The following is a 21,914-nucleotide window of genomic DNA, read 5'->3' as shown; positions in this document are numbered from 1 at the left end:
GACTCACTCCACTCCCTTGCGCTTGCGCCGGCCCTAGCCGATCTCCCCTCTCCTCGTCCTCGGCCTCCTCCACCCCCACGGAGAGGTCTCCTCGCGACTTCACCCGCCGCCTCCGCGCCGATCTCATCTCCATCCCCCCGCGAGCAGCGGCGGTGCCGGTGCCGGCGTCCTGCTGCTTCCGCCGCCGGTGAGCACCCCGTACGGACGTCCCTCTTCCTTCCTCACATCCTTCTCTATCCGCACCCTCTTCGCCTTAAATCTTATCTTCTCTTCTTTGGTTTGGAAGCTTCTCTCTTTTGGCCTTAACCTTAGTACGGTTAACAGGTAGACCTGTGGTGTGGTGCGGTGCGGGGAGGATGGCGGAGCCGTCTAAGGTGATCCACATCCGGAACGTCGGGCACGAAATCGCTGAGGTGACGGAGGATTGAATCGTGGATCTTTTGTTTCTTCTCCTTTCTGGATTTCGTGCTTATTATGTGCCTAGATAGATGGTTTGGTTTTACTGTGAAAGCTTTATTACCTTTACGGCCTGTTCGCTCACTGCTTTGTTGCTGTTGTTGTAGGCTGATCTGCTGCAGCTATTGCAGCCGTTTGGCAATGTTTCCAAGATCGTCATGCTGCGTGCCAAGAATCAGGCGAGTTCCTTATCCGTTATTTTGCCTGCTATGCCTGTAGCTGCTAGGTAGATGTGTGCTGATTTATGTTTATTTTGGGGGTGGTTTCTGGTGGTTCAGGCACTTCTCCAAATGCAAGACTTGCATAATTCAGTGAGTGCGCTGCAATACTACAGTACTGTTCAACCTAGCGTAAGGTAATTGCACTCTTCATGTGATGATTTTGGATGCAAGTAGCTCCTAAAAAGGATAGTTTTTTTTATATAGGTCTTATTATTTTAGCTGCTGTTGAAATATGGCCTCCTTCTGGACACTTATGGAAGCCAGGAGGTTTTGGGTTCTGTTTTATGTGATTTTTTATTGACAAGTGTTAAACTGTTAATGCGCTGAGTTTACTGTGTTACATTCTACTTTACACAACATATAATTTTACTGTCCTTCATGATTTTAAATCATCTCATTTGGCATGTGGTTCACCTGTTATGCTATTTTAGGGGAAGGAATGTGTACATGCAATTTTCGTCCCACCAAGAACTTACCACTGACCAAAACTCTCATGGACGAAATTCAGATCAGGTATGCACGCACATCTATATAACACTAGATTTTTCCTTTCTGAACTTTAGGACTTACTTTTAAGCTTTTCAAGATGACCAAAGGTGGACAATGTCATGTTTGAGCTCTGAAGTCTGCATGAGTTTTAATTATTAATTTTTCTTCAAGGTCCTCATTCTTAAGTTCTTAAACCACTTATGATTTTTAACTTGTTTGTGGATACAAAAAAAAATGCACAAGTCTTTATTCGATTGCACAATACTCTTGTGATGGACAATCCGCTGGCCATTGTTGGTTTACTCAGTGGAATCTTTAATTCCCTCCAATCGCAGCACTTAAGTGCTAATGGTTTAATTCTTCTCAAATGGCATGGTTTAAGATGCCTAAAGTTAGTAATGCAATATAGGTGTATTCTAGAGCCAGAAAACAATATTAATCTGCGAAAACCGGAAACTTGAATCACTGCTCATAATAGAAGTGTGGCAATATTTGACTTTGAATATTTTATATTACACACTTATTGTGTCAGAACTGGGAGGGTGATTAGCTATTCCATTTCTCCTCATCTTTCAGATAGTTGAGTTAAATTGCATACCGTATCTACTGTATCTTATTGTTACAACTAGATCTGCGTATTCCTCTCTATTTATTCTTCTCTCTCCTCTCTCTTGTCTTGGTGCTTGTTTGCTGCTGGGCCTCAGGAGTCAGAACCCAACCGAATCCTCTTAGTTACTATTCACCACATGATGTATCCTATAACTGTGGAGGTTCTACATCAAGTTTTCAAAGCTTATGGATATGTGGAGAAGATTGTCACATTTCAGAAGTCAGCTGGTCAGATTCCCCCATCTCTCTCTCACTCCGCACACACATGCATAGTTGATATGGATGTTACTTAGCAGATGCATGTGAATGGCAAGGCTGATTTATCAATTTTATAAACTCAATAATTTCCAATATGGGTATTACTACGCTGTACCCTGGTTACAAAAGCATTTATGCCAACTGTTGCAGCAATAATGTTGTAGTGCATATCAATTGATTACAGTAGATGCAGCATTGCGTATCATAGAGCAACAGATGTTTACATGCATGTAGTACTAATGGAAGCAACAACATGGCTCAATTATAGAAGAAGCACATAGATTATTAGATATCAGCCTCTCATCCAATTGCTGCAAATTTCATATGTTCTCCATAAAGAAATGTGGGTGACAGCATGATTTTTTCCAAGCGGCCTAGTCTATCTGTTGTAGTAAATATTTTTTATCTTTTCAGTTACTGGTACTACCTCTGTCCCAAAATAATTGTAATTCTAATTTGTTTAGCATATATTAAGGTTTGAGAAGAAAGACTATGATGTCCCTTGTTAAATGGTGTATAGGTAAGAGTGTGAGGGTAGTTGAGGGTAAAATAAGGAGAAATTTAAATGAGAAGTGATTAATGAAACCATTAGTATTCTATTGTGATAACTATTTTGGGACAAATTCAAATCCTAAAAATACAATTATTATGGGACAGAGGTAGTACATGTATTCATCTCCCACTGGGATAAATAAGTATGGAATTTCCCACCGATAATGCTTGCAAAGTATATTTATTGCATTTTGTTTGTTTGATGCAGGTTTTCAAGCCCTTATCCAGTATCAGTCACTCCAAGAAGCTATGGATGCATTTGGTGCTTTGCATGTAATATTTTTATTGTTCATTTAATTTCCCTGTGTACATTTCTGGTGTCTTCATTCTTGCAAACAAAATATTCCAGGGAAGGAACATATATGACGGTTGCTGCCAGCTAGACATTCAATATTCAAAGTATGACCCATGACTAGTCTTAGTTGAAATTTATTTATTTTTCTCAATCTTATTTTCTTGTTTCCTTGTATTTCAGTCTAAGCGAACTGCAAGTCCATTACAACAATGATCGTTCTAGGTAAAATTAACCTCTCATCCTTAGTACTTACAAATGACATTATTGGACAATTTGTAAGCATCAATAATTTTTAGGGAGTTGTACTTGCCTTTAAAAGTTATAGTACAATTAAACTTCAGTTCACAACTCCTCCTTTCTTTTGACTTTTTTTTAATCATCTTGTTGCCTTCTCTCAATTGTATCCTTTATACAGGGATTTCACAAACCCATCATTGCCTACAGAACAGCGTCCAAGGGCCTCTCAGGTTAGAGTGTGCTTATGTTCTTTTTGTTATCACATCACTTGTTTCATGGACCCATTTTTGCTCTGAAACTAAATAGAGAATTTTATTATTTGAAAATTATTGAAGCAGCAAGGCTATCCAGATCCAGGTGGTCTTTATGCCTTCCAACAACCAGGAGGTAGCACACTTCAATTTTGTTTGAATCAAATATTTATTGTTGATATTTGCAAAAGTTCCTGATTTAATTTCCTTTTGTGTGTGCAGCTTCATATGCACAGGTTAGTCTCCAGTGATATGTCTTTCACTTTGTGGAAAATGCAGATGGATAATAACCCTATAAGTTCTCATAAAAAAACATTTGCATTTGATTCATTCAGATGGGAAGAGCTGCAATGATCACAGCTGCATTCGGTGGAACTTTACCTCCCGGGGTGACTGGTACCAACGAACGTTGCACGCTAATAGTCAGTAATTTGAACACTGATGTAAGTCTCCATCTGTTCTGTATCGTTCAAGACTACCTTAACCTTACCACTTATATTCATTATTCATAAACTTCTAAGCTTAAGCTGTTTGAATTGAACACTTTGGTCCCTGAGTTTTTGCTAAAAGGTAGCTTTGGTCCTTGGTGTTAAAGAAGTCCAATGAGGGCCCTGATGTTTTGAACATAAAACCAGAGGACCTAATCAAAGTTGTTATGCCAACTACACTTGTGGATTGGGTCCTACTCGGCTAGGTGGAGATCAAGTAGAGTGACAGTAAGTCGTATAATTGTGTTTACCTATGTGAGCCATCCCAGTCAATGAAATCATCAGTAAGTCAACAATTCATGGCCAAACTGGAATAAAACAGCTGCTTGTTGCCTATCTGTTATGTTATGATAGGGTCAAATATAGGTGAAGGTGCTGATACAAGCATTCATCCCTCTCTCTAGTCAGGCCCCATAAGATGGTTAGCAAATGAATGCAGAATGCTACATGCTCATTTTGCTCTCTGCAGCCCTTAGAAAGGAAGCATCAAAGATGCATGGCTCTAGTGGGGTGTGTTAGTGGGGTGCTCGTCAAGAGACTTCACTTCCCTCATCATGTAGAGAGGTTCTTGAGTACGATTGAAGCTAGCAGGCTGTTGGCATGAATATTAGGATTGGGCCATTCTTTGGCCAGAGTTTTGAATAGTGAGGATCTTTGTCATTTTTTAGAAAATTGTAGCTACCAGACTGATCCTTTAGTGAAAACTCAACGAACCAAAGTGGTCGTTTGGCAAGAGTAGTTTAAGCCTGATATGCCAACTTATAAGGTATTCAAAGCTTTTGTGCAAGATGTTACTGGCCTTAAACCTTGGCATCTTAGTTCTTAACTCATCTGCCTTGCAGAAAATAAATGAAGATAAGCTTTTCAATCTGTTCTCTCTATATGGGAACATAGTCCGAATCAAAATACTGCGCAACAAACCAGATCACGCCCTTGTTGAAATGGCTGATGGGTTTCAGGCTGAGCTAGCTGTGCATTATCTGAAGGTACTCTCATATTCGCAATTATCTGCTTCATTGCATTGAGTAAAACTAATTTTCTATTTTCATATGTATGATTACTGTTTTGCCGCATTTTGGATGCCAATGTTTTTCACAGGGGGCAGTGCTATTTGCAAAGAAGCTCGAGGTTAACTACTCAAAGTACCCAAATATAACAAGCGCTCCTGATGCGCACGACTACACGACTTCAAGTCTTAACAGGTTCAACAGCAATGTAATCAAGAACTACCGTCACTGCTGCGCTCCAACCAAAATGATCCACATTTCAGCCCTCCCACAAGAGATCACGGAGGATGCGATTCTTAACCATGTTTCAGAGCATGGTTCTGTTGTAAACACAAAGCTGTTTGAGGTGAACGGCAAGAGGCAGGCGCTCATCCAGTTCGAGAGCGAAGAGGAGGCGACCGAAGCCCTTGTATCAAAACATGCCACCTCGCTGGAGGGTAACACGATCAGGATCTCATTCTCCCAGATGCAGAGCATATAGAAACTCATCGTGGGGAAACTTATCCAGCTAATCGGATGACGAGTAGCAAGTTTTATTTAGGAAAGCATTGAACTTTAGATGTGAATCCTGTTCTGTCTTCTCCTGTAGGCCGATGCTTTGTCTTTTGCTGTACCATGCTGTGAGACTGACTGAACAAGCTTGACGTTGGGGCCTTTAGCTGCACCAAATGGTTTTAAGCTTCTTTTCTTTCCCTTGTTGGTTTTAGGCATCCAAGGATTGTGTCTGGATATTGTGCTGTTCTAAGAGAGAGTTCTGCCCTGCCATGAACAAATCGTGCCTGTTGATCTAAAAAAAAGTTGTGTTATTATGGAGGTGTTTGATTAGGCCAGAAGGGCCATTCTTGCTTGTTTACGAATTTCTTCTCTTCTGTCTTTGTACTAATCAGAACTTGTAAAGTGCAACATCACAAAACCATTTTTTTTCCCGATAGGTACACCACAAAACTTTGTACTCCCTCTCTCAATGCTGATAACACTTGTTCTTTGTAAGACTGTTATTTAACTTTAAAATCTTTAACTAAAAATAGCTTTTAAAATGTCTTAGAAATAAGGTGACCACATAGATTAGTCTTAAATAAAAAGTTATTTTTTGAGACTGTTTTTGTCCAAAATAATAAGTATTATCAAATTGGAAAGGGAGTACTAACCAGAACTAGCAAGTGAAAAAAAGAAAAGAAAGAGGGGTAGACATACGAATTACCGTTCACGTAGTTATTTCGTCGATAACCACTACAGATAAAATTTCGACAATTTTTTTTTAAAAAAAATTTCAGTTTGTTTAACTTGTTTGTATACCGAGCAATTTCTCAATATGAACCGACTCAAAAGGACCAAACGATACATCAGTTTTTGGTTTCTCGATGGAAACATGCTCAAGATGACCAAGCGTTAACCTGGTTTCAGTTGAAGTGCATAAGACCGGTACACAGCCTCCAGATGACCTTAGTTGAAGTGCATAAAAGAACCAGGACGCAGTGAAGTAAACAAGGTACAAATGCTATCGTTTTTTTTTCTTTTGAAAGGAGTATAAATACTATTGGTCACAGTACTGATATACATTTGGAGCGTGATTGAAAGATTACACAACTTTTCACTCAGCGAGCAAACCTAAGCGATGCGGACTAGTCAACACTGACTTTCGTATTTTGATCTGCCTAATCTACCAGCAATGCTGCTTCTCAATCACCTTGTTCCAGCTTTGTCATCCACCGATTTGCCCTCTCTCAGCAACTCTGGGCAGACCTACAAAAGCTAGGTGGCAATATCAGTATACTATGTATATTCAACAGAACAGCTGCTGAAATTGAGATGGCCATGGATCAGAAATCTATTGGCAACCGCCTGGGACAGGTTTACAGGCCTGATCGCATCTGCAGATTTTACCTGATGTACTCACGCACTCATCATTCTGTTTAAACGGGTGCTCTGACCCTTATGGGGTGTTTGTCCTGGTGCTGCAATCACCTGCGGCATGGTCATTCCTCCAGAAACAATGATTTCTGTAAAAAGTACAAAGAGCATAAGATTAGATGAATAAGAGAAATGTACTAGGATAAAACACTGAATTGGATAGGAGAAAAGACCTAGCACACAAACGGTAACTTCAAAATTTGGAAAAGGAACCAACCTATCCCTTCTCGAATGGACAAATTCGGCCTTATAATCTCCTCAGACCTAACCAAGAAGATGTCACCGATATATAGATGATTGGTTGGCACATATACACTGCACAGTTCTTCATCACCTTTGTCAGTCTGTAAAGCAATATTAAATGATCATCTCAGAGCGCACAGAAAAAAAGTGTCAATCATAGATAATAATGGCGTTATGAAGTTGCACAGAGCAACAAAATATGGGCCTCTGTAATATAATTAATATGTAACCAAGTACAGTATTTGTTGTGCTGCTTGCTAAATCAAAATGTACACCAATTTCTAAAAAGTCGAAGGCATCAGTTTCACTGTTCCGACTGCAAATGTTTGCTTTGTGTTGCTGTTTGGCCTTGCATAGGTCTACTAGCAAATCTTTAGTAAGCTATCTTCTAGTATAATCTCTAAGTTCAATAGTCAGCTAATAAGATAAGGCCAAGCAAGGTTTTGTAAAATTTCTTGTGACCATTATTTTGACTCAGATGAACATAACTAATCGTTGCCACTTCCCTCAAAGTGAGGGAACTATTCTAGAAACAAGGAAACACAGAAAAGGAGCAACCGAACACATGCTTATGAAAATCAACAAATTAAAAACATTCAAAAAGTTTCTCGGAGTCAGCTAAGCTAAGCAAGGAAGTTATACATGAATGAGGCATCTGGAGGTAATCATCTAGGCAGGTGTAGGCTGAAACCATCAAGATTCTATTCATTCTAGAGCACATGATATGTATAAACAAATACCTGAAGGATCATCGTCGATGTTATGAATCCAAATGCATATTCACCAATACGGGGATGACTAATTATTGCAACTTCTTTAAATGCCGTTGTATTTTGATCTGTCAATAAGAAATAAGAAAAAATTCTGGTTGAGAAAATGAATTACAACAAAGTTGGAAACTTGTAATATAATGATTAAAATGATACATTAACCTATCAATACCTACAAAAACACAACATGAAGACATGAAGTGGGCAGAAACATAGTGTTGCAACTTGCAACTATAATTTATGAGTTTCAGAAACAGTGTCAATGTGTCACTCCAAGTGAAAAACATGAATGAGTTAAAAAGAAATATCATGGGTAGACTATTTCAAAGCACATAGATTTGTATATACGTATGAATCACCTGGTGAAACAGCAGTGCTAACTTGCTTCGATGCAGAATATATGTGCCTTACAAAAGGCATTTTCTTAATAAACCATTCTCCAATCCAAAAGACAGTTGAACCCACCCATGAAGAAACAAATATTCCAACTAGGAATATGAATAGCAAGGAAGTCAAAAACCCAAGGCCTGAAAAGATGTGATAACCATTTGTCATGAACAAAATATTAATACAAGACATAACTTTTATTACTCCACACAGAACAAACCATGAAATTTTGCCAGTTATAGCTTGATGTTGTTATTGCACGACATACTGATGAATGGCTAAAAGTGTCTTGTTATTGGCATTGTCAGCAGTTCAGGATCAACATTGTATCCAATAAAAATAAAGCATCATAAACTAAATTACCTGACTAAAGCACCTAAACCACATTATTTCGCACCCAGATTTGCAAATCCAAGTTAATATTTGGAGATCAAGTCTAGATCAAACACACACAAAAAAATCCAGCAGGAAAAAAAAACATCCTAGTCTAATTATGTTAATATACAACTGCATTACATATAAAAAAAGAGTAATATACAGACTGTTATTTCTCAACTATTACAGTATAGTATTTTTCCATAATAAGTACAAATATCCAGAGAGAAGCATTTTTGCAAGAGTTACCAAATATATCAAATCCAAGCTTTGCATACAGTGGACTGAAAAATCCATCAACAAACTTAACAAACCACCAGGTGATGAAGAATGTAACAGCAACAGGGAAAAGAACTACGCTGCAAATCAAAAGAGGGATAAAACAGGTTAATAGGCTTGGATATAATCTTTAGCTCTTGTGATATGTCTAGATTAATTGTTGAAAAAACATACCATCCTGTCATAAATTTTCTTGACACCCAGCTTTGAAGAACAGCAAAACATGCCTGTTTAATCATACAAGGTTAAGCACAGAACTACTATTTTGAAGATAATTTAGCACATGCATGGACAGGAGAAGTATAACTCATTTGGGTGAAAACAGAAAATTTGTTAACACAATAATTCTGGATCCAGGTTGTCTAATTTGCCCAGTGAAGTCAACAGAATCTAATATTTATCAAATAAGAAATAACCCTTCAAAGATGGAAAACATGATCAGACTGCATACAAAACTAAACAAGTAATAATTCTCAAATGTGATTTTTCAGAAGTGTCAACATTAGAATAATAGTTTGACTCAGGGACCAACGTGTAGGGGCAAATTTAGTGCCATTTGTCAAATTCGTACTGTCAGACACATATTCCATCATAAGATTTTAGGTCTGTTAGTATACGCAATCCCTGCTTATGACAAAAAGAAAGTGTTTAAGGCATGCTCTAAAGTAGACAATTCCCAAATGTGTAGAAGCAGTAATAACTATAGGTCAATACAGCAACCCAGATGATCCGTTAGCCCAAGAATCATCTAAACTTTAAATCCATGTGTCCACGGCAAGAGGGCACTCCTCTCCTACACACTAATGTACAAACTATCCAACATCAACACTCGAGAATTTAAATCCTCTTGTTTGTGTTTCGTACCTAATTTTTACAACAGTCAGAATTTACATTTTATCCAATACTATGTCGAAATCTATGTAAGCATCATCATCATCATCAGGAAGTGTTTTGAAGCACATAAAAATCCATGCATAAAACACGCGCATCAACGCATTATGTGCCATGTTCATCCCATCAAGCCACAGAACGCGAGGGCCAGGTCAACGGTCCAATCCAAACAGCTAAGTAGCAGAAGACTGGACATCAAAAATCAAAACGCAGCAGGAGCACAGGCGCGCGGCGGCCAGATCCAAGCAACCATTAGGGTTTAATACTTTAATCCGTCCGGGAGGAAGGAAGGGGTAAGAGGGCAGAAGGAAGGGTAAGACCGATCTAGACCTTGCGGGTGGAGTTCGCCGGCGAGGTGGGCCGCGGCGGCGACTTGACCGGGTCCTCGGGGTCCACCGCCTCCGGCGCCTGGCCGAGGGGCACGGGCGCGTACTCCTTCTCCTCCGGCATTGCGAGGCCCGGCAAGGCGGCGCGGGGGGCGGCTTCCTTCCCGAAGCTTCCGGAAGCTTCTAGATGGTAGCTAGTGGCCGTGGACCTGGAGGATGACGATGCCAACGAAACCGAGGTGGTTCGCCGGCTTCGCTGTCTACCACCACCAGCAGCAGCAGCAGCAGCAGCAGAAGGAAAAGGAAGCGGTTGGTAGCGGAGTTCGTAAGCGAGAGGGAGGAAGGAGACGGAATTGCCCCCCAGGTGGGCCCCGCGCGATCCGAGGGACGGTGCGGGCCGCGGGCCCCACCCACCCACTGCTCCGTGGGCCCCGCGGCGGAGTTAGCCCTGCCTGCCTCACGTGGACGGCGGAGGAGGCCACGAGCTTCGGCGCGGGGGCGGCGGCGGGTCGCGGGGGTGGAAGAAGAAGAAGAAGAAGAAGAGGACGAAGAAGCCGGCGTGTGCGCGGGTCGTCGGCGTGGTCGCCCCGCCCGTGGTTTGCTCCGCCCGCGCGGGCGCCGGCTGCAGCTGAGCTGGAAGACGAGGACGAGTCGGCTACGGTTTCCACGTGGACTAGGTCAAAGGTCAGGGTTGGTTGACGAGGGCGGGGGCACCGGCGGATTGTTTTGGGCCGCTTATCTTGCGTTTGGCTCTGGCCCAGTAGACTGCTCAGTGGGCCAGAATTAGTGTGAGAACATGAGGCGTAAGTAAACCTGCTTTTGTTTGGTTGGGTTTGTGGCCTATATACTCTATGTGTTAATCAAAGTTAAGTCGTAACCTTTCAATTTCGATGTTAGAAACTAATTATCAAGATCATCCTCGCAAAGATTACACACACGCAAAAGTTAGTCGTAACCTTTTAATTTCGATGTAGAAACTAATTATCAAAAATATCCTCACGAAAATTATAAAACTTAAATAGTGGAGCTCGTTTTGTTTGTTGGCTTATATCAGATAAAGTCAAAATTTTAAATTTTGAAACTTAGTATTAGAATTGATTTTGAGGTTTTTTATTATTCTTTATTTTTAACATTAACTTTTAAACCTACTACTACTAAGAATAAAGATATAAAAGTTTTACATATAAATTATTTTTTACTCCATTCAATTTTCCAGGTAAAAAATGCATGCCATCTTGCACTCTTTATGTGGTTTGCTGCACTCATCCATGTCTAATTACAAGATCAGGCGAAAAGATTATAGTTATTTTCGTTTTATTGACTAAAGGAAATGATAGAAAAGAACAATTCCATCAAAATAAAGAACAAATACAACAGTGGCACTGCCATGCACCTTTCTTTGGTTTCTTGCATGGATGCATTTTGAACACACAACACCACCATATCATCATCTTGGCTAGCTACAAACTGAAGACTCTTGGTTTCTAAGGAAGAAAATAACAAGCTCTTAGTAGTCTCTAAGTAAGAAAACAACAAGAATTAAGTAAGAGAATATTCAGAACCTAGTATGATCTCTAGCTACCACTTGCCATGGAAGAAGTAAGAAACGAAGAAAGAACTACTGCTGAGGAGGCCGAGGTGGCGGCGGGTACTGGCTCGAACCAGACCAAGAACTCGTCGTCGCCGGATAGGTCCAGCCACCACCGTCCGGCCAGCTGGTCCACTGCACCGCCTCGCCGTGCTCCGCCGGCGCGCCGTAACCCGAAGAAGACGACGCGGCAGAGGACGACGACGGCACGGAGGCGACGGTGACCGAGGAGGTGGGGATGGAGGAGTAAGGCCCCAAAGAGCTACTCATGGCAGCGGCGGCGCCGCCGCCGTAGTAGAGAGGATAACGGCCGCCGCCGCCGCCGCCTCCTCCGTGTAGGAGCATCTGGTACTGCAAGTAGTCCGAGACCGCGCTGGCCGGGTAGGCCACCGGCACCGTCTGCGCCGCTGCGGTGGCGCCACCGGCGCCGGCGCCGGCGGGCGGGCTGCTGAGGCGCGCGTCCTCGGGGAAGTTGAGCTTGGCGCGGCTGCCGCGGAAGCGGAGCGCGGCCTCGTCGTAGGCGCGCGCCGCGGCCTCGGCGGTCTCGAAGGTGCCGAGCCAGACGCGGGCGGCCTTGTGCGGGTCGCGGATCTCCGCCGCCCACTTCCCCCACGGCCGCTGCCGCACGCCGCGGTACCGCCGCCCGCCGCCGCCGCCGCCGTGCTGATCGGCGGAGGACGACGCTTCGACGGTGTATGTGGGCGAGTGCTCGTCCATGGCGAGACCGAGACTAGCGCCGCCCTGCGGCACGTCGGAGCTGAGCTGCTCTTGCTGCCCTCCTGCGCGCGAGCGATCGAGCGAATTAGATCGATGAGAATTGAAGCGAAGCTAAGCTAAGCTAGCTAGCGCTAGAAAAGCTCTACGTATATAGTGCATCATATTTGACGACTCCGTTGTCTCGCGCTACGCAGGCTACGTACGCACTTTGACACTTTGCTTCCATGCATTAAATGTGCATCTTATCTCTGTCGACCGGCTGCGAGCTTGCGACCAGCTGCAAGAACGTACTCCCTCCATTTTAAAATATAAACAATCGCTATTCTATATCTATCAGATTTTTTTTTAAAAAAATATTTATAATACTAAATTAGTATCGTTATAGTTTGTTTGTTTGAAATAACATATGTAAATATCTCTATAAACTTGGTACAACAATCTAAGAAATACTTACATTGTTTTTTGAGAAAAAAATGCTTGATCCACATTAACAAACAAACAGAAAAGTGTAACAATGTAACAACTTACATATTATAATATAAGATTAAGTGTGAAATCTTAGAATAGAGAAAAGTAGTATATTGAATTGAATATATAGTTCAGCTTAAGTGGAAGAAAGAATGTCATGTGATCCACATTGTCAAAATTTTCTTAATTATTTACGTTGTGTTTGATTAGTAAAGCATACATGTAGGATCGGACAAGGTTTTTCAACACCTAGATGCAATGAAATCAAAGTTTCATTCGAAACTGCAGTTCGGATGGGCTATTTTGTTTCACGCAAAATGAGGCAGATCATTAGGAGGTGATTAATTAACTATTAAATGTTACAAACTTAAAAAATGATTTATTTTATTTTTTTGAAAAATCTTATATATGCAAAATTGTTGTACGAACCATTATTTAGTAGTTTGGAAAATGTGTTAACAGATAACGATAAATTAGCTCAGCCGAAATGCTAAATCAAACTCAGCTTTATATCCCATGCAATTAGCATTAGGCGCAATATTGTGCATTGCATTTCTATATACCCATCGTCGTGGGAAGGCTTGTAATCAATTTTGTTCCGTTGCATGAATGTTGGGTATATATAAATTTGGATGCACACATTTTCTCCCCTAAATATAAGATATATATCGTCCTTTTGTAGCGGTTGGATCTAATTAATCAAATTTAACGACTTCCACCGCCCAACTTCCCTCGCCGTTAGTTACACTTTCTTCCCCAGCACAGTTGTGATTCTTCCATCCTGACGCCTCACCTGACCGTTAAATACCACATACGTAGTACGCTGATACGCATCAATGCATCGGCCCGTATATGTACGTCTCGTATACATTTTTGCTACCACTACCCAAAGTGGAACTCTCCTTCCTCTCTCTCCTATCCCTATAGGCTATAGCTACTTAGCTAGCAATGCCAGATGCATTACCACTCCTTGACACCTAACAATTGCATTCAAAACCGCAACTTAGGCAGCGCGTACTGTTAGGCTGCTATCACACCGGCCGTTCCATCTAATTAAAGATGGAAAATATATATACATATATATATATATATATATGCACAAAATTGTTCTTAACTTTTAAAAAAGGCTGATGTGGCAAAGTAAATCTAGATTTCCTATGACTCGATCCCGTTTAGTAAAATCGAACAATTGAGAGCCTTATTCGTAAGAGTTACTACCATGTAAGAATTAATCTTTTAGTACGTGCAGCGGTGTTTGTTGGAGAACATGGTTATTTTGGAGAAAAGGCACAAGGCCCAGCTTTTACTAAAAGCATAAGGAGAACATGGTTATTGCTAAGTCACAAGGCCGGAAATTTTACTGACCAGTGTTAGTGAAATTGTGCATGCTATTTTATTCCTACTTTTGTTTTATATGTAAATGACTTATTCTCCTATACATGTACCATTATCTCTAGTTCTATGATAATTAAACCTAAAATATTTGGAGGTACTTTCAGTAGATGAAAAACCAACTAATATCATGGAAAAATATGTTTTCCGTGTTCTGCTAAACAAGCTTAAATTTTGATGTATACCTATCGTTTAACAAATTAAGAGAATGGAGGGAGTACGCAGTACGTACCCATCTGTTCAAAAAAGACCAATCCAGACTGAACATGGAGAGATGTATGTCCAGATACATAGTTAGAATTGGGTTTTTTTATGGAACATGTAGTATGTTTGTTGGGTATTTGGAAATTTTGGAATGAGTTAAATGTGAAGTTGTCTAACCATCTTTCTTGGTGAGATCTTGGAAGAGTTAAATTGATGTGAAGTTGTCTAATCATTTCTCTTGGTGAGATCCACATGCACGCAGGTGTACGATGGCCCGATGATGGGACTTTTGGATGTTGGAAATTTTGGAAGAGAGAAAACTCTGAGCTTTGCTTGCCATTTTGTTTTTCTCCCCCATTTTTCATAAATATCCACATCCCCATGCATGCAGGTGCAACGGGTAGATCATTTGCATGTATATGTTGTGCACAATTGCAGATTTTTTTTTCCCGAGGTACTCTCCCATATAAAAATAACCTCCAGTACTAATATATATATCTCTATCCAAATCCGTTGTACTAAAATGTTATAATCAGTTTTAGATTTTTTTTTAAGATGGAGGAAGTAAGCAATTGCAGATTTGTAGGGCCGGCTAATTATAATTAATTAGTCGGGCTTTCAAATACCAACGAACATGGATAGCATCAGCTAGCTCATTCAAATGGATAGAGAAAGTGGATATATATCGATCGAGCAAACTAATGTGGATTTGGTTTTCATCATTAACCAATATTCCCAATTATTTTGTATGATGATCTTTGAGTTTTCTTCGAAGAATCGTACAAAGTAATCGGGTTTGAAGTCAGAACAGGGCAAGTTGCCCTGTTCCATTGTTCTTTGCTGAATAAAGAAAATTTCAAGTATGCAGTCTTTAGATGAATGAATAAGCTTTAGCTTAGCTGGCAATGCAAGATAAAATTCAATGCAAGATAAAATTCAATGGCTGTGTCGACACGTAGCACTCCTCTCGTTGGAACCAAATCAAAATATTCGTTGAAACGGGACAATATTAGCATAAACACCTTTATTTAATTTGATTCTACCACGCAACATGAGTAACACATGCTAAACACGAAGAGCGTCGAGAAAAAGAAAATGGGTAAAAAAAAAAGCAAAAGCGTGTAAGTGCGAATGGGTGACGTGCAAACTGTTGCTTAACTTGCTAATGATGCAAGCATGCAACCATTCTTAATAAGATTAAAAATAAAATAGAAAAAGAATAGAAGAGAAGGAAATGATCCTCACCTGCTACGAACTCCGGTGTCGACGTCGGCGCTGCGCCGTAGTAATAATAGCTCCCCTGTGCGCCATGCCCGTAGTCGCCGCCGCCGCCGCCGGCGAGCGTCGTCGCCGGCACGTCCACAAGGCCAGACCACTGCCCGCCGCCGTGGTCGTCGTGGCCGGCGGCGACGACCCAGGTCAGCGCCGACACCATCGTGGACATCTCCTGAGCCTGGTACTCCCCGGACAGCACCGATCCCCTCGCCGCCGCCGCCGCCGCGGCCTCGAGCTCGCCACCGTCGTCCACCACATCGTCGACGCTCGCCTGCCAATCTCCTCCGCCGCGAAATCTCCGGCGTTGGTCGGCCATTAACTCGGCTGCTGCAGAGGCAATGCCGGCGCTCGAGTGCACTGTAGCTAGCGCGCACTGATCAAAATCAAAAGCTCAAATTGTTACTGGGATCGAGCCGTTCAGAGTGCTGTCCGATCCGTTAATTCCTTGCACGAGGCGGACTCGGACGAGACGACTGTTATATATATATACACAGATCGACTGTGAAAAAGGAAAGGAAAACATGTGTGTTCAGCGCTTCAGAATTCAGATAGCCGCCGCCTAAAAAAAGGTGCAGTTCAGATTAGACTCGGTCTCACTCGGGCTACCGCTAGCTTCTTCAAAAATCAGTTAATTAACCACGGTAATTATAGTTGATAAATTATAAGTAGTTATCTGGATCATAAGTTCATTCCCAACCCAATGACTAGAATAGTGTCCATAGCATTAAATAAACTGTTACTTAGAATAAAAAATGATGTGGCAAATGAATAAATGAGAAAAGCGAAAGAAATCATGTCTTGCATGAGACATGGTTTACAACATCCAAGACATTATATGAGATAAGTAGTATTAAATTTAAGTATGTATGATGTTTGCATTGGAAGAATAATGTCTAGTACTAGTTTATTGATGACGTGGAGTTTATGGAAATTATGTCTAGTGTTTGGGTTGAGAATGGACTAATAGATTAGCGATAATTTGCTAGATCGATGGATGGCTCGAATCCGGTGGACAGGTTCCATTGTAAGAAATTTAACTAATTAATTACTACGGTTATTTTATATAATACCTCCGTTTCAGGTTATAAGACTTTCTAGCATTGTCCACATTCATATAAATATTAATGAATTTAAAAATACATGTATGTCTAAATTCATTAATATATATATGAATGTGGACAATTTTAGAAAGTCTTATAATATGAAACGGATGAAGTATTATATTCTAGGTAAATTTTAGTATTACTATTTTTAATATAGCAAAAGTACTTAAGTCGTCGTGCAGTTTACTGATTGTTTTGCTATCAGTATGAAGCCAAGTCTTAATATGGTTAAAGTAACATTTTAAAATATGATAAAATAGGGCATCAGCAATACCAATTATTTGGTTCCAATTCTAAACATCCCAATTATACTATTTAAGTTTAAAAAATTGGCATGACACACTTTGAATTAGTATCCATCCAAATCGGCCTCTAATTAAGTAGGAAGTTTGGTTATCCGCACTTCAAGCTTATATACATTGTTATTGATCTACTTCCTTGAAAATAATTAATATATAACTAAATATATAAACGTAGCCGAATTGACATTTGTTTACTAGTAACTGGCGATCAAAGTGCGTCATTTGGAACTGCACCCACTATTTAATTAAGCTGACATTGGTCAAACTAGCACCGAGCAATGCAACGACCAAGTGACGTTGTGGTTCATGCACCCAACAGTATTGTCCCTTATCTGGTCCACGAAGTTTCTTCATTTGGTATTGGAGATTGCAAAATTTCGTCGTCCTGACCCGAATTTGGCTACATTTATTCTCGGCCGGGCTAATCGAAAATTCATCAATCGTTTTTTCCACGACGGCTAGAACTAGTCCTTCGAAGGCACGCGGTCTCATACCTTCTTGAAACTAACAGTGCTTAGAATTTTAGTTCCGAGATGAATTGTCCGATGCACGCGAGAAGTAGAACATATTGGGTTCAAGTTAGTTTGGATTGAAACCAAACCAGTCAACCAAAGGTTTACAAAATAACTTGAATCGAATATGAATCTATATCCCCGTAAACAAAAAAGAATTTATATCAATCCTATCTTCTCTGGCAAGGTTATATGTTGCTAAATATATATATTTCAAAAGGAAAAAGTGACAGATTCATTTTTAAAGCTTCATCTTTTGTTATATTTTGGTGGATTGTATATTGTACAACATATTTTGTGATGCATGCTTATATTGATAATTGCATTATACATTTTGATCTATTTGTGATATATCTATAACGTATTACATTATGTCTTTTTTGGGTCTGTAAAAATGCACTTTAGCCATCCATTTCTTTTTGGGCCGATAACAGGTTTTTGAATTCAAAAGTTTAGATTTGAATATTTGTTCAATGAAAACTAGTACTCCCTCCGTCCCAGAAAAAAAAAACAACCCTATCTATGTATCTAGACATGAGTGCATAGCAAGAGTTTGTTTTTTTTACGGAGGGAGTATGTGACCGCTAACAAGCCAATTACTGGTCCAGCACTAAGGAATCAGATAAATCACGAATATAGTGAATTTTTACGTTTGGGCCCTTTTGAAATATTATTTGTAAATAGATCCCTTTGAAAGAACTTGTTTTAAAGATGGACCCAAAGCTTGGCACCCAAGTCCTTGGTGCCGAGGGTAAATGCCTCAGCGTAAATGATGTTAGCGATGACACCCTCACACTAGTGACATGAAGTCCGTTGTGGGTGATGATGTGAATAGGTCAACACAGTGTCTTTGCAACCAAGGTTTTTTTTTTTTTACCGGAAGAAGTGATAGATGCCTCATGTTTTTTTTCTCTTTTATTCATGCTTGAAATTTGCTCCCTTAGGGAGAGTCAAACCCAAGATCTAGAGATGCTACTTGAGGACTTTAAGACCCTTTCGTGCAGCCTTATTGGCATCGACCTTCAACACCCTCATCCCATAAACAATTTAGAGGAAAAGAAGTAGGTTCACCCAAAAGGCGGTAGAACTAGCCATTAGGATGGATCCATCTAAACCGGTCGTTGTCGGTATCACGTTCAATCCCACTAATGTCTAGGTTGCCATCGTGAGCCAACATAAGCCAACCGTACACCACTCACCATTGCGAAGGATGTTTAGGATCAGGAGGAACGACAGACACGAGGATGGCTAAACCGATCTTATTAGACAACATCAAGCATCCCTGTCTCCTTACCACCTCTTGCCATGGTACCTTGCCCTACTAGGGCCAATTTACCCGATACCATTGTAAAAATTATGAGTTGAATGATATATTGGTCTAGGCCCTCACATATCATTCTCATGTACGATGGTATCTTGCAACTCACAAACCCTTATGATGGTATTTCCCAAATCCCCCCTACATATTATCACTATTTACGGTTTACAGTATTTATGGTTTATATGGCAACCTTGGTATTTCCAAGCGACCTATATATATTCTCCTAGTACCATATACCATGGTGTCTAAATAAGCCACGAACTTTTAACTACCATGACCTCTAAACTCTGTCGTGTTTTAGCTCCCTCTATATTTTCTGTTAAAAAAACAGAATAATTAGTACTAGTAGCATATTTTTCACTGCAGACACTAGGGTAGTGTTTGGTTGCAAGGATGGGATGGGATGAACCCACTTTTAGGGTATTTGGTTGAGGGGTGAGTGAGATGGGTTGGTCCTTGGAGAGAAATATTCCTCTTAGATCCGGGACCAATCCATCCGGGAAAAATGGCCGGAGGAGCTCGTCCCACCCGGGACGAGCGCACGGCGTCAGCTCGTCCACACCCACCATCACCTCCGCATCCGTCGACGCTTGTCCGCGCACTCCGCCACCTCCGCGACTGCCGCCGCCCCCACGACCGGCCGACCGTCGCCTCGTCCGCGACCGTCGTCGCCCTTGCGATCGACCGCCGCCTCCGCGACCGACCGCCGCCTTGTCTGCTACCGCCGCCGGCTCGTCTATGCCAGGCGCCACCTCTGCGACCGACTGCCGCCGCTCGACCGCTGCTTCTCTTAGTTCCGGGAGCCGCCTCGCCTTCTATCACTCGTCCACGACCCGCCTCTCCTCCGCGAGTGACCACCACTCGTCCGCGACCTGCCTCCGCTGCTTGTCCACGACCTGCCTCTGCCTCTCCTCCGCTCGCGCCAACGAGCTCCTCCGCCCCCACGCTCGCCGCTCGCTGCGCCCCAGCCGCTAGGAGCCAGACGACACTAACGTCCGTGCAAAGTTGTCCATCCTATCCCACCTTAATCCCTTCTACCAAACAAAAAGCTATTACATTCCCATATCACAAACTAAATTGACAACTAGAACCATCACATCCAAAAAAAAACTAGGATAGATGGAACCCATCCCACTTAGTCTCAAACCAAACACACGCTACAGGTACAATAGATTCTACCGATTCTAAAAACTAGGTAGGTCAATTTTGACTGAAATAGGGTGTAGTGGCCTGTGATTAGTTGCATAGTCGTCGTTATTACATCATTGTCCAGCACCTGAAGCATGCGAAATGCAACTCCAAGTTGGTAATGGAATGTTTCAAGAAAAAAAAAAGTTGGTAACTGAACAAACAGGTGCTATAGCTTGCTGTCTGCAGAAAAAACAGAAAAAAAATAAAAGGGCAACTCAGCTGAAATCTTTTAGAAGTAATAAACAGGTCAATTTTGATTTAGGGAATTCGACTAGATATTCACAGAAGTGGTGTTAATTTGCTGATTTACCCAGAACTCATGAACTCTGCCAAGGCCCTGCTTGAGCACATAGCTTAATTAGGAGTCGGTGGTCACATGCGGTCAATAAACGCTTTACAATACAACCGTAATTTAATCATATTTGAAAATTTACTCAGATCAGATTGCAGCATTAGTACTAGTACTATCTTAATAGGGAATTTCCAAAAGGCAGCGTGTTTGCTGTCTGACGGCCGGTTGACCACTTGACCTAATCTGCATCTATGCGCTATACTAAAAGCACACACGTCAGACCACAGTTTGATTAATCCAAAGAATTGCTTAGGCTAATCTGCATGCTTAATCCACAATGTGATTAAGGTTTCCAACTCTGAACTTTGCTTAATACAAAGATTTCACAAGAGCTTCTAGATAGTGGCAAAGTGCATAGGGATTGGGAGGTTTGAGGGGGTCAAGTTTCTTAGCTCGAGGAGGGGCATGCGTGCATGCCTGCCTGGGAAAAGCAGCCACACGCGAGCATTTCGTCAAACGGCTTTGAGTTCTTCCTGGTTTTGCAAGCCTGATCAATCACATTTGTACGGGTTGAGTTAAAAACATCACATCGTTGAGAAAAATCGCATGGTTTGTCACTGAAAGCAGAGTGTGGCCCCTGCATTACTTGCATTTGATCCAAGAACATGATGACGACGAAAAACGTGAGCTAAATGGTTTATTGATTTATTCTTTGTTGCTTTATATTCCTCCAATGGCAAGAGTTCAAACCAGCCTTAAGATTGATTTGTACCTGACAGTGTCAAACGACATGTTGATTTTGTCAGTTATATTGATTTCACACTACCGCTGCTTCAAACTTAAAGATTGAATTGGTACTTTTGGCACTAAAAAACTACAAAAGGCGCAAATATTATTGTCTTCGGAAAATTAACAAAGCAAAGGTTTTGCCAAACACATGGCAAAGTTAGGGCATTTCATCTCAGGGCAATGATGAAAAAGGAGGTGACAAGCTGATGGCAATGGTTGGCATGTCAAATGTACTAAAATGTTGAATAATACCTTTGCAGCAAGACAGAGCAATAATGTAAACTTCCAAATTGGTGGGTTTTTAACACCGACAAATTAAGAATACAAAATAGAAGCTACTACTCTACATTTTACATTCCTTTTGAGTTTTGACGATGCTACTCCATGCATGGGTGTCGAGCATGCGTTATCCCTGACAAAGCTACTGTTTGTTTTAGCTATTGCACCATGAAGACTTGCAAACGCGGCTAAGTCTAAGGTCAAAAGGCCTGATTTGAGGGGCCTATCTATGGACTGATATTACATTAGAGGAGACTGTGCAGATGCCTTTCATACTAGTAAGCAGTCTACAACATGAACATCTATCTCTTGAAACCATGGCTGTGTTTAGTTCCTTTTAAAGTTAGAAGTTTAGGTTGAAATTGGTACGATGTGACTGAAAAGTTATGTGTGTATGACAGGTTGATGTGATGGAAAAAGTTGGAAGTTTGGATCC

General features: G+C 41.3%; 3 protein-coding genes across 6 annotated transcripts; 1 reads left to right on the top strand and 2 right to left on the bottom strand.

Moving 5' to 3' along the window:
- LOC4338905 (polypyrimidine tract-binding protein homolog 3) lies at positions 1-5,669 on the top strand. Of its 3 annotated transcripts, none has more exons than XM_015783906.3 (15): positions 1-187; positions 325-413; positions 564-635; positions 735-811; positions 1,109-1,190; positions 1,871-2,003; positions 2,794-2,858; positions 2,935-2,984; positions 3,061-3,102; positions 3,296-3,347; positions 3,456-3,504; positions 3,591-3,604; positions 3,704-3,811; positions 4,699-4,842; positions 4,955-5,669. In XM_015783906.3, exons 2-15 carry the CDS (start codon positions 357-359, stop codon positions 5,342-5,344), a joined length of 1,335 nt encoding a protein of 444 aa, XP_015639392.1. In that variant the 5' UTR covers positions 1-187; positions 325-356; the 3' UTR covers positions 5,345-5,669. The 3 variants fall into 3 exon arrangements, with proteins under 3 accessions (XP_015639392.1, XP_015639391.1, XP_015639393.1); XM_015783905.3 differs by having other exon boundaries at positions 3,453-3,504; XM_015783907.3 differs by having other exon boundaries at positions 1-198.
- A 675-nt stretch (positions 5,670-6,344) lies between these two features.
- Positions 6,345-10,357, bottom strand: LOC4338904 (protein LIKE COV 2). 2 transcript variants are annotated; one of them, XM_015785312.2, is made up of 8 exons: positions 10,050-10,357; positions 9,003-9,055; positions 8,799-8,908; positions 8,147-8,314; positions 7,758-7,855; positions 6,992-7,118; positions 6,748-6,863; positions 6,345-6,615 (listed from the first exon to the last, which is right to left on the bottom strand). In XM_015785312.2, the coding sequence occupies exons 1-7, from the start codon at positions 10,167-10,169 to the stop codon at positions 6,757-6,759; spliced, it is 783 nt and encodes a 260-aa protein (XP_015640798.1). In that variant the 5' UTR covers positions 10,170-10,357; the 3' UTR covers positions 6,345-6,615; positions 6,748-6,756. The 2 variants fall into 2 exon arrangements, with proteins under 2 accessions (XP_015640798.1, XP_015640797.1); XM_015785311.2 differs by having other exon boundaries at positions 6,345-6,606.
- Positions 10,358-11,376: 1,019 nt separating this feature from the next.
- On the bottom strand, positions 11,377-16,140 carry LOC9267785 (ethylene-responsive transcription factor ABR1). Its single transcript, XM_015782963.3, has 2 exons — positions 15,660-16,140; positions 11,377-12,412 (listed from the first exon to the last, which is right to left on the bottom strand). The coding sequence occupies exons 1-2, from the start codon at positions 16,003-16,005 to the stop codon at positions 11,664-11,666; spliced, it is 1,095 nt and encodes a 364-aa protein (XP_015638449.2). The 5' UTR covers positions 16,006-16,140; the 3' UTR covers positions 11,377-11,663.
- Positions 16,141-21,914: the final 5,774 nt, after the last annotated feature.

This window comes from Oryza sativa, chromosome 5, assembly GCF_034140825.1.
Source record: "Oryza sativa Japonica Group chromosome 5, ASM3414082v1".
Lineage (NCBI taxonomy): Eukaryota > Viridiplantae > Streptophyta > Magnoliopsida > Poales > Poaceae > Oryza > Oryza sativa.
The sequence above is the reverse complement of the archived record's forward strand: the minus strand, read 5'-3'. Positions and strand labels throughout refer to the sequence as shown.

What these genes read in the sequence shown, in the direction of transcription:
- LOC4338905 (XM_015783905.3), top strand. Translation starts at nt 357, where the DNA reads ATGGCGGAGCCGTCTAAGGTGATCCACATCCGGAACGTCGGGCACGAA. An exon ending in ATGGACGAAATTCAGATCAG is followed by an intron (nt 1,191 to 1,870) that starts GTATGCACGCAC and finishes GCTGGGCCTCAG; the next exon opens with GAGTCAGAACCCAACCGAAT. An exon ending in CTAGACATTCAATATTCAAA is followed by an intron (nt 2,985 to 3,060) that starts GTATGACCCATG and finishes CTTGTATTTCAG; the next exon opens with TCTAAGCGAACTGCAAGTCC.
- LOC4338904 (XM_015785312.2), bottom strand. Translation starts at nt 10,169, where the DNA reads ATGCCGGAGGAGAAGGAGTACGCGCCCGTGCCCCTCGGCCAGGCGCCG. An exon ending in AGAAAATTTATGACAGGATG is followed by an intron (nt 8,909 to 9,002) that starts GTATGTTTTTTC and finishes TTTGATTTGCAG; the next exon opens with CGTAGTTCTTTTCCCTGTTG. An exon ending in GTCCATTCGAGAAGGGATAG is followed by an intron (nt 6,864 to 6,991) that starts GTTGGTTCCTTT and finishes TACTTTTTACAG; the next exon opens with AAATCATTGTTTCTGGAGGA.
- LOC9267785 (XM_015782963.3), bottom strand. Translation starts at nt 16,005, where the DNA reads ATGGCCGACCAACGCCGGAGATTTCGCGGCGGAGGAGATTGGCAGGCG. An exon ending in GACACCGGAGTTCGTAGCAG is followed by an intron (nt 12,413 to 15,659) that starts GTGAGGATCATT and finishes GCTCGCGCGCAG; the next exon opens with GAGGGCAGCAAGAGCAGCTC.